The sequence below is a fragment of the Cucurbita pepo genome, chromosome LG12, assembly GCF_002806865.2.
Source record: "Cucurbita pepo subsp. pepo cultivar mu-cu-16 chromosome LG12, ASM280686v2, whole genome shotgun sequence".
In the NCBI taxonomy this organism is placed as follows: Eukaryota; Viridiplantae; Streptophyta; class Magnoliopsida; order Cucurbitales; family Cucurbitaceae; genus Cucurbita; species Cucurbita pepo.
The window spans coordinates 3,379,666-3,391,089 of NC_036649.1; the positions used below are offsets into that span (position 1 = coordinate 3,379,666).

The 11,424-nt window shown below is 35.2% G+C and overlaps 1 protein-coding gene across 1 annotated transcript; it reads right to left on the reverse strand.

The window, feature by feature from the left end:
- Nucleotides 1–4,502: 4,502 nt before the first annotated feature.
- Nucleotides 4,503–6,867, reverse strand: LOC111806542 (pollen-specific leucine-rich repeat extensin-like protein 1). The gene is made up of 2 exons (XM_023691904.1): nucleotides 6,106–6,867; nucleotides 4,503–5,240 (listed from the first exon to the last, which is right to left on the reverse strand). Exons 1-2 carry the CDS (start codon nucleotides 6,646–6,648, stop codon nucleotides 4,716–4,718), a joined length of 1,068 nt encoding a protein of 355 aa, XP_023547672.1. The 5' UTR covers nucleotides 6,649–6,867; the 3' UTR covers nucleotides 4,503–4,715.
- Nucleotides 6,868–11,424: the final 4,557 nt, after the last annotated feature.

The following is an 11,424-nucleotide window of genomic DNA, read 5'->3' on the forward strand; positions in this document are numbered from 1 at the left end:
GGTCGTGAATATCAATGAATATTGAACATTCCATCCCAATTCTTTTTGTCATTCTTAAATCTGTATTCTTTCGTTTAGTAATAATATTTTCATATCTATGCACACTTTTAAGTGGTAGATGTCATCAAATAGAACGAAATGTCCTTCAATCATCAATTGTCCAATGCTCAATCAATTGTAGCTTTTGAGATTTTTGGTAAGCATCGTGGATCTCACAGCAAAACTACTCCTCCCACGCCTACATAATGCCCTTCAAGCGTCCCACCATGGTAAACCTGCAGAAAAGAAAGAAAAGTATAGAGAAACGAAATAAAACGGAGACGAAAACCGAAAGGGAGGAAGAAGAGAAACACATTAGAATTCAGGCATTTCTACCTCATCGGCAACGTTAAACACAAAGGAAAAAGCAAGCATATCTTGGTCAGCGAGTGAGCCCATCAAAGCTTAGAATTCACTGTAACACGAGTCGGGTGGAGAAGAAGACAGAATTGGGCCAGATTCGAGTAACCCAATAGCATCACACCCCACAACCCAACCTTTTCAGGCAACCCAACAGATTCATGGCCCGACAATGGTACACAACCCAAACACGTAGACGACACTCAGTCCACGTTAGCTTCTTTCCTTGTCACGTGTCATACCTACAGCTGTCATATCGCATGGGGAGGAGAACCAAACACCCTTTATAAATGTGTGTAAACCTTTACCTAGCAGACACGTTTTAAAGCCTTGAGGGGAAGCCCGTAAGGAAAAGTTCAAAGAGAACAATATCTATTAGTGGTGGGCCTCGGCCGTTACAACAGCCATCGACTCCTTCGGTTCAGTCGACTCAACGCGGCTCCTCAGCTCATAAATCGGTTATTCAGCTCGGTTTAAAGAATTTTATACTAATTTCTACATTTTTTACCCTCTCGGAAATGAATTCGACTTTATCTAAGGCAATTAAGGTCAATATAATGCTCAATTTCTCAATTCAAGTTAAGTTATATTAGGAAACTAGAATTATTAAGGAAATTAAGTGAATGTTCTAATAGGAAATACGTGGATGACACTTGGAATAATCTTCGAAGGACGAACTCAAGCATTTAACTTTAGGAACGAACTCAAGCAAGTAAATGGTCTTACTATCGGCATGATTAGAAATTTGTGTTCTATATGATGACACGTGTTCCGTAATTCTGCATGTCTTATATATTTGATATGTGTGAGATGTTTATGAATGTAGTGGAGACTAACAAGGAAGTTCTGAATGGACAGACATGTGTTATAGACATGTTTTAAGCCGTTATAAGTGTTATCTATTTTTGTCCCAATTAAACTATTTACTTTTTTATATTACTTATTTTAGCTACCATTGACATTCTTTACCCATATTTTAAAGGTTTCAATGCTTCCATCTAAAGATATTCTCTATATCATTATATGTTTGTTTTATGACAACTTTCATGCATGCTCGAAAAATTTCAATGTTTTAGGGATTGTGGAATAATCATATATTGACATCATTTTAATCTCATTTCAATTGATTATTTTTATACACAAGTCTTGCATCAAAACTTAGTTCTTAAAATTTTTTCACGTCAAAAATTTTATGGTGTAAGCTGTCATGAAAATTAGGTTCATGCATCTTTTAGGTATGTATTAAACTTTTGGTTCATAACTCTTATTTATTTAGTTCAAACCCCCTTCTTCCATCTTGATTCATGGTATGCCATTAGTGCTTCTATGTTGATGTAAAGAGTTGTCTATGATGATTGAAATATTGAGTTCCAATGTCATTTTTTGTATTTGTTGAGTGATATTTGAAAAGAACTTTGTTAATTGAGAGACTTTGTATTGAGGAAGTGTGAGATATACCCTTTGTAAACACTTTGATTATTAAAATTAGTTGTTACTCGTGGATGTAAGAGAATTTCTTTTCTCTAAAACACGTAAATCTTTGTCTCTCTTTGTTTAATTTATGTTTCTGGGTGTATGAATTGGATCGATCTTACTTCCGCTTCCGTTACAACATTTTAAACGTTCTCAAACCCAAAATTCTCATACCTTGATTTGGACTAGGTCATAAGTAGATGGCGAGAAACATAATTAATGGATCCATGGCTAACATTTCTTAACAAAATCATTTTCATTACTATTTTTGTTTGGTTCTTATGTTCTTTCTTATTCCTTTCTTCCTACTACATCTAGGAACCATCCAAATCATGACAAAAAAATTAAATGTCCCAATCAATATACCAATAGAGTGAATAGATACCTATCAGCCCATTTTATTATAAGAACTAAATTAAGCGTTAAGATACCATAAATCTCAGTCACTAGGCTTATTTATAATACACTCAGTTAACTCCCATATGTTATTCTCTCAAAGCAACAACAGAAAGATAAAATTAGAAGGAAAAAAAAAAACACATGANTTGTCCAATGCTCAATCAATTGTAGCTTTTGAGATTTTTGGTAAGCATCGTGGATCTCACAGCAAAACTACTCCTCCCACGCCTACATAATGCCCTTCAAGCGTCCCACCATGGTAAACCTGCAGAAAAGAAAGAAAAGTATAGAGAAACGAAATAAAACGGAGACGAAAACCGAAAGGGAGGAAGAAGAGAAACACATTAGAATTCAGGCATTTCTACCTCATCGGCAACGTTAAACACAAAGGAAAAAGCAAGCATATCTTGGTCAGCGAGTGAGCCCATCAAAGCTTAGAATTCACTGTAACACGAGTCGGGTGGAGAAGAAGACAGAATTGGGCCAGATTCGAGTAACCCAATAGCATCACACCCCACAACCCAACCTTTTCAGGCAACCCAACAGATTCATGGCCCGACAATGGTACACAACCCAAACACGTAGACGACACTCAGTCCACGTTAGCTTCTTTCCTTGTCACGTGTCATACCTACAGCTGTCATATCGCATGGGGAGGAGAACCAAACACCCTTTATAAATGTGTGTAAACCTTTACCTAGCAGACACGTTTTAAAGCCTTGAGGGGAAGCCCGTAAGGAAAAGTTCAAAGAGAACAATATCTATTAGTGGTGGGCCTCGGCCGTTACAACAGCCATCGACTCCTTCGGTTCAGTCGACTCAACGCGGCTCCTCAGCTCATAAATCGGTTATTCAGCTCGGTTTAAAGAATTTTATACTAATTTCTACATTTTTTACCCTCTCGGAAATGAATTCGACTTTATCTAAGGCAATTAAGGTCAATATAATGCTCAATTTCTCAATTCAAGTTAAGTTATATTAGGAAACTAGAATTATTAAGGAAATTAAGTGAATGTTCTAATAGGAAATACGTGGATGACACTTGGAATAATCTTCGAAGGACGAACTCAAGCATTTAACTTTAGGAACGAACTCAAGCAAGTAAATGGTCTTACTATCGGCATGATTAGAAATTTGTGTTCTATATGATGACACGTGTTCCGTAATTCTGCATGTCTTATATATTTGATATGTGTGAGATGTTTATGAATGTAGTGGAGACTAACAAGGAAGTTCTGAATGGACAGACATGTGTTATAGACATGTTTTAAGCCGTTATAAGTGTTATCTATTTTTGTCCCAATTAAACTATTTACTTTTTTATATTACTTATTTTAGCTACCATTGACATTCTTTACCCATATTTTAAAGGTTTCAATGCTTCCATCTAAAGATATTCTCTATATCATTATATGTTTGTTTTATGACAACTTTCATGCATGCTCGAAAAATTTCAATGTTTTAGGGATTGTGGAATAATCATATATTGACATCATTTTAATCTCATTTCAATTGATTATTTTTATACACAAGTCTTGCATCAAAACTTAGTTCTTAAAATTTTTTCACGTCAAAAATTTTATGGTGTAAGCTGTCATGAAAATTAGGTTCATGCATCTTTTAGGTATGTATTAAACTTTTGGTTCATAACTCTTATTTATTTAGTTCAAACCCCCTTCTTCCATCTTGATTCATGGTATGCCATTAGTGCTTCTATGTTGATGTAAAGAGTTGTCTATGATGATTGAAATATTGAGTTCCAATGTCATTTTTTGTATTTGTTGAGTGATATTTGAAAAGAACTTTGTTAATTGAGAGACTTTGTATTGAGGAAGTGTGAGATATACCCTTTGTAAACACTTTGATTATTAAAATTAGTTGTTACTCGTGGATGTAAGAGAATTTCTTTTCTCTAAAACACGTAAATCTTTGTCTCTCTTTGTTTAATTTATGTTTCTGGGTGTATGAATTGGATCGATCTTACTTCCGCTTCCGTTACAACATTTTAAACGTTCTCAAACCCAAAATTCTCATACCTTGATTTGGACTAGGTCATAAGTAGATGGCGAGAAACATAATTAATGGATCCATGGCTAACATTTCTTAACAAAATCATTTTCATTACTATTTTTGTTTGGTTCTTATGTTCTTTCTTATTCCTTTCTTCCTACTACATCTAGGAACCATCCAAATCATGACAAAAAAATTAAATGTCCCAATCAATATACCAATAGAGTGAATAGATACCTATCAGCCCATTTTATTATAAGAACTAAATTAAGCGTTAAGATACCATAAATCTCAGTCACTAGGCTTATTTATAATACACTCAGTTAACTCCCATATGTTATTCTCTCAAAGCAACAACAGAAAGATAAAATTAGAAGGAAAAAAAAAAACACATGATTAATTGGAAGGCACAAATCAGAGGAAAGCAAACAGCTTCATTGGTGTCCCTTGTCATCTTCACCATCGGCAGATGGCGGCGGCGGCATGGGGGAAAACAGAAGGTGAATCCCAGGGTCATGGTGGGTGAATTTGGAGTCCATCAGAATGGAATTGTTTATCCCTTGAACATTGCTGTTAAAAAAGGCTTTCATAGGCACTCCATTGCGAGTCCTCAATGTTTTCTTTGTACTTTTGTTGTCTTTAAGATTGTTGTTGGTCGTGTCTTCGTTTTTGTTTTTGTTTTTGTCTGAGAGGAATATTTCCATGGAAGCTCCATTGTTTTTTCCTGCCATTGTTAGAACTCTCGTGTTTGTGTTTGTGTCTTTATCATTGGATGACTCTAATAATGCTTTTTTAGCTCCAATTGCTTTGTCTTTGCTTTCATCCTCATCGCTTTTTTTCGGTTCTTGCTTCCCATTTTGGCCAAATTCAGCGCCGTGAGTATGGTAGCTTGTGATATCATGCTCACCTTGTGATGCCTTGTCCATCGCCTTTTGGAAAACAACGGTCTTCCGTTCTACCTGTAAAACACGATAAATACCTGTTTATGTTAGGAATCACGACTCTCCACAATAGTATGATATTGTCTACTTTGAGTATAGGCTTTCATGGTTTTCTTCTAGACTTCCCAAAAAAAACTCATACATAGAGCCTCCCGTGAGGCCTATGAAATCCTCGAACAGTTTAATATCTTTATGTTTTGTAGTCTTAATTTTTTTTTTAAATAACTTTTTTTTATTAGAAGTGACGATGAATCAATCAATCTCAACTATTCAACTCAAATCATAAAAGTTAGGTATAACTTTTTTTTATTAGAAGTGACCATGAATCAATCAATCTCAACTATTCAAATCAAACCATAAATGTTAGGGTGAGTTAAATTTTTTTAAGATTTGGGTTTGATTGAATTTTTAGAAATTTGAAAATTCAAATTTGTTCGAAAGTTTTTCATTTTTTTTATCGAGTCAACTCGACCAACCCAACTATTTTACGAAGATTAAGAATATTCGACATTTGTAATTGATATTAATGATGCAATTATGACCGTAAATATTTGATACTTGAGCTTTATAAAATTTTAATCATTAATGTATTATAAATAAGTAGAATTCTTTTAAATAATTAAAAAGACAACCCGACATTGTAACTCAAAAATATAAAGTTCGATTCATGGGTTAGTACAAAAAAAAAAAAAAAAATTTACAAATCAAAGATCCAATTTTTCTATAATATGTTTGAAATTTAGAAAAGAAAAATGAATAAAGAAGTAGGTGGACAAATACTAACCGTTAATTAAAGCTTTTAAAAGTTCACTAATTTATATGATAAAGGAATACTAAAAATATAGCAATCAATCAAATTAAAAGTGAATTTAATTAACACTACCTCTTGAGGAATACTCTCATGTTTAGGCTCATCAATTGACTGCAACTGTGGCGGCGGTAAAGTCAGTGGTGACGGCGGAGACGCCGCAGCTTTCGGCTTCGGAGACTGATATGGCGTCGGAACTGCCGGAATGGACTTCGGAACTAAAGGAGATGAAACCGGACTTGCCTGTTTGCTACTGTCTTTATTAACCAACTCATTCTTCGTCGGACTAATATGTTTCGCCGGCGACGGAAGAGCAGGTCTCGTCACCGCTGCAGCCGGTGGCGATGCGGCCTTTTTCACCGGAGGGGTTAGTGAGCCAGGGAGAGGCAACTGAGGCGGCGATGCTGCCTTTTTCATCGGGGTTTGCGGTGGCGATTTTGATTGCTGTGGGGTAGTGGGTTCCGCCGGTTCAGTAAAGGAAGCGGTCCGGATTACGGGCGGTCGAATCCGGGCTGGAATTGGGCGAGGTTGGTCCGTCCCTGGACCGGTAGTTGCGGCGGTTGTTGGTCGAGTCAACGAACCCAAACGAAACCATGGACGTGGGAGCTGACCAGCCATTAAATTAAGAATAGCAATGAAATTATTATAATGGACGATGATGAAGAACTAAGGCGTGTGGAGTTATTTATAGGTGAAATAATGAACAGCACAAAGTTGACAAATGAACAATAAAAAAAAAAAAAATAATAATAATCAACAAAAACACATTATATTCTTTGAAAAAATAAGAATTCCAAAACGTTCCCTTTTAGCGAACTCTGTTAGTTTAAGAACCACAACTCCATTTCAAAACACCTAGCCGCATAATTCTCAACGTTGGACATAAATGGATGGAGTTGTTGGCAGCGGTAAAGATACCTTTCTTTGTAATGGTGGCGTGGGGGAGAGGGAGGGGGGAAGAAAAGCATCAGATTCAGAAGCCACCATTACAGCTCATAAAAGGGAAAGGAGGCTTCCAAAGCGAAGGGCATCCTCAAAGGTCACCATCAAACAAGAGGAGAGGGCTTACTTTATAGGGAGCTACTACTCAATTGAGTTCTTCATATTATGTTCTTGTCTTTTATATAAGTAGCTTGGATTGTAGAGATGTAGGTGAACTTTGCATATAAACGTGTGTTTGTGTTGGATGATGAAAGTCCCACATTAGCTAATTTAGGGAATGATCATGGGTTTATAAGTGAGGAATACTAACTCCATTGGTACGAGGCCTTTTGGAGAAACCCAAAGCAAAGCCATGAGAGCTTATGCTCAAAGTAGACAATATCATACCATTGTGGAGAGTCATGTTCATCTAACTTGGTATCAGAGCCATGCCCTAAACTTAGTCGTGCCAATAAATTGGTAAATCCTTAAAATATCGAACAAAGAACTCCAAAAGAAAATGAGCCAAGCCTCCTCGAAGGCAGTCAAAAATGACTACGACTCCAAAGGAGTCGAGCTTCGATTAAGGGGAGGCGCACTTTGTGTGTTGGATAGGAATACTAACTCTAATGGTACGAAGCCTTTTGGGAAAACTCAAAGCAAACCCATGGGATTATAACTTTGTAAGTTAGGAGTAGTGAAGACCATTTTGTGGAAAGGAATCACTTTTAATAATCATGTTTTCAATAATCAATTTATAGGTTATTATAAAAAGAGAATCTAATCAAATTCACCAAAACAATTTAGGATTACTTAAAAAGAAATCCATATTAAAACATCGAAAATCCACCCAAATAAAATAAAATAAAAGTGTCCTAAAATTTAATTGGAAGTTTCTCTATGTGGTAATATGATACTTGCAATATAACAACTATAGATTTTTGCTAACCTAAAGTTGCTACCGTCATAATAATACTCTTTTATAAAATTAATAAATATGAAAACATCATCGTATAATATTAGACTTACATGTTTCAAATTATCTTTAAGAGGAGATATGGAATGTTAAATAAAACAAATAAATATTAAAATTGAAAAACGTCCTATGCTAACCTATGGTCTAAGAATTTAAATACAACTATATTATGCATGTGCTATGATGTTTACTTGCAATGTCGTCGTCAACCGTACAAGAGTGTCTTGCCTTTTGAAATAGAAGTACGCATGGTTTGAGTATTTTAAGAAATACTCAGTAACTGACCCACTATTGGGTTACGGAAGGTAAACTGCAGTTCATGATTAGAGACCTATCGTTAAAACCATCATCATATAGGTGGCCTCTAGTTGTGACAAAATTAGATGTGTAGTACTTCCTGCATGCAACCCACACGTGCGAGCGTGAGTCTCTAGGTGGTTTGCACCCTCCCTCCCCTTCGACCCATCATAGTCAGGCTAGTTGTCCGTAGTCGGGCATCCAGAGGTCAGCAAACTCCTAGATATCATGCGAGACATGATCATCATCGTCATCATCATAGTGTCATAATTATGATTGTTATGCTATGTTATGTCATGTTATACTGTGTTATTCTATGTTGTGCTATGCCAAATTTATAAGCAATGTTATAATGTGATTATGACATATTGTGGAACCACGTTTATGATGTTGATATGATGCATAAACCTCCATACACCATGTCATCTAAGCTATGTTAAGTACGAAAGATATGACAAGAATTATGTATGAATGATTCACATGCCTATTTTGTTATTAATGAAAGAAGGGTTTACTTGCATCATAAACTTACGTCATGATTTTAAGCTATAGGAATTTCATGCATTTTTGTATGTCACGTGCATCACAATATTTTCCCGTTGGGTTAGTACGGACATGTATATTTCAATATCTATGTACTCCATTATATTATCTGGACTCCTTTCCCTCTGTGGCTCCAGCAGTGTGAGCGTGCGCTTGTTAAACGACCGGCCCCAAAAACGTATACGCTCACCTGGTGGGTCCATGTGCATGTGGGTCATGTGTAGAGAAGTACTGCACATCCAATTTAGCCCGACTAGAAAGAAGAGTTCAAAGCCATAAAATATTTTTATGAAATGATAGGTCCTAAACATAATTACATAGTATTTTCCGACCTCAATAGTGGGGTTACTTACGAATTATTTCTTAAAATAATCAAGTAAAGGTAAATGTAAGATGTCTCTGCACATATGACAATGTCGTGGTGGCGGTCCTGAGATTGAAGTTAGGCTAGATGTTTTCATGTTACATGTAGCCCTTAGGTTAGATCATGACATTATTTTATTTTTACTTTATTTTATTTAAACTTCATGCTATTGATTTTCTGCTATGTTATTTTTAAAGATTTTACTACGAACGTCTAAGTCCATGACATCGTTTATAAAATATTTCAAATGAATGTTTTCGCATGTAATAGTCATATCATACATGCATTGGAGACCATATTTTTAATAGAAAACAAGATCATTACAAGTGTAAAAATGCTTAGTAAATAGTCTACTTGTACGGTCTACTTACATTAAGACATAGTTAGCTACCACGGGTTTTAATTTGAGCTCTAGGAAATTTAAGTCTAAGTTTGGTAACTTCTTAAGCCTCTGGGAGGCTTTAAAGTTCCTGAGGTAGTTCTCAGGCATGTCACAAACACAATGGACGATTGGAAGTTGTTCACCTATTGATCTCTTTGATGGGTTATCTGAGTTTTGGGGTAAACAAACTTTTCTTTCTTCTTAATTATCTGACTTACATTATTTAGGAAGTGAATCATCGATATCTTGAATCTTGGAGGCCTGACCTCATCACAAATGAATTCCATGAAAGAAAATTATGACATCATAAATCTAAACATTATATATGTAAGGTTAATTGATGACTTTTTCACATGACCATAAAAGTCACACGGAATCTAGGAGGGCTACCCATGTGCCAAACAACTATTGAGTTTACTTGTGTGGTCCCTTGTCCCCACTTAGGACGGGTTTACGGAATGACCTTATTTAGAAGACCCTTGATTATTTTCACACACGATAGTAACACTAATTCTAGGGTAGCCTCGATATACTATCCTATCTTATCAATATGGGTCAAGCTCAATGGTAAGGGTTCCTGAACCTATCATTAAGTAGGGACACTATTAAGTTTAATCTAAGTCACTCAAAGCACTAATAATGTAACGAAGTAAATGAGAAGTGTTCTGTTTCTGGTGATATCGTTCATGACTACTAATAGACACAGTAAGTTATATGGATGTTCCTAAATGTCGTGGTTGTAAACTAAGTGCTTTAGCGCATCTTGATGGCTTATAATTTGGACTTCCTTTATCAAAACTTTCTAGATTAGCTCTTGAGGCTAACCATATTCAGGGAGCACCGAGGTTTAGTTCTTTGATTTTGTTTCATGGTCCAAGGATACTTAGTCTACTAAAAACATCTTGTCTTGAACATCTTAAAATCGTACAAGTTCTAGCACCCTATTCTTAACTTAAATCTTAGGTTGGTTATAGGTTCTACATACTTGTCAAAAATAGAGAGTTGTGAGTTCTCTATAGCCTAGCTCAAGGAAATATCTCACTACAACTAGGTAAGTATGATTCACTTAAGCCTCGAATGAAATTAGATGCATGAATTGGTATAAGTAGCTGTATTGGCATAAATAGGATTTGACTTTTAGTTTCTTTTTTCACCTTAGTGGTTGATGTGTTGTTTCCTTTTCATCACATTCAATTGATTGAGACACTTCTTATTCGTCAACATCAATGTCACTTGGATCTTTTAGGTGCATCAGCATTTGACTAAATCTGTGTAGTTTGCTCCCCTATCTTCTATTGTAGAGTTTCTTCGATGTTGTTTGAATTTGGTAAGATTTTCTTGTTTGAGGACCACCATGAAAATGCTTCATCAAAAACTACATCTCTCGTTGTATAGCATCTTCCACTTGTTGGATCGCAACACTTCCACCCTTTTCTTTGGTTATCATATCAACAAATATACACTTGAATGCTTTCTCGACAAAACTCATGTTTGCATCTAATTCTCTCTCTATTTTTCGCTTCTTAATTAGAAAGAAAACATAATAACTTTTTATGCTAATACGATTCGATTTAAATGGAATCAAACAAAAACCATGGTTTAAATTAATTGACTTGTAAAACTTTATAATTTTAATTGATAGTGGATTTTAAATTTGATTGATATTATATTTTGAGATTTAGAAAGTGAAAAAAATATGAAACAAAGGAAGATATTGAATGTATATTTCAAAACTCATAGCAAAGTTCATAGAGCAAATGGATTCCTTGTTATAGAATTACGTATATAATCAATTTCGGGCTCTTGTTATAAATCTAGGTATATAATTAACATCATTTTACTTGAAGCATCTTTCATTTGAAAAAAAAAAAAAAAAAAAAAAAAAAAAAAAAAAAAAAAAAAAAAAAAAAA

Bases quoted from the DNA above. Each gene is read 5' to 3' on its own strand.
- LOC111806542 (XM_023691904.1), bottom strand. From the start codon at position 6,648: ATGGCTGGTCAGCTCCCACGTCCATGGTTTCGTTTGGGTTCGTTGACT. The intron at 5,241-6,105 runs GTAGTGTTAATT...CGTGTTTTACAG, and splicing joins ATGAGAGTATTCCTCAAGAG to GTAGAACGGAAGACCGTTGT.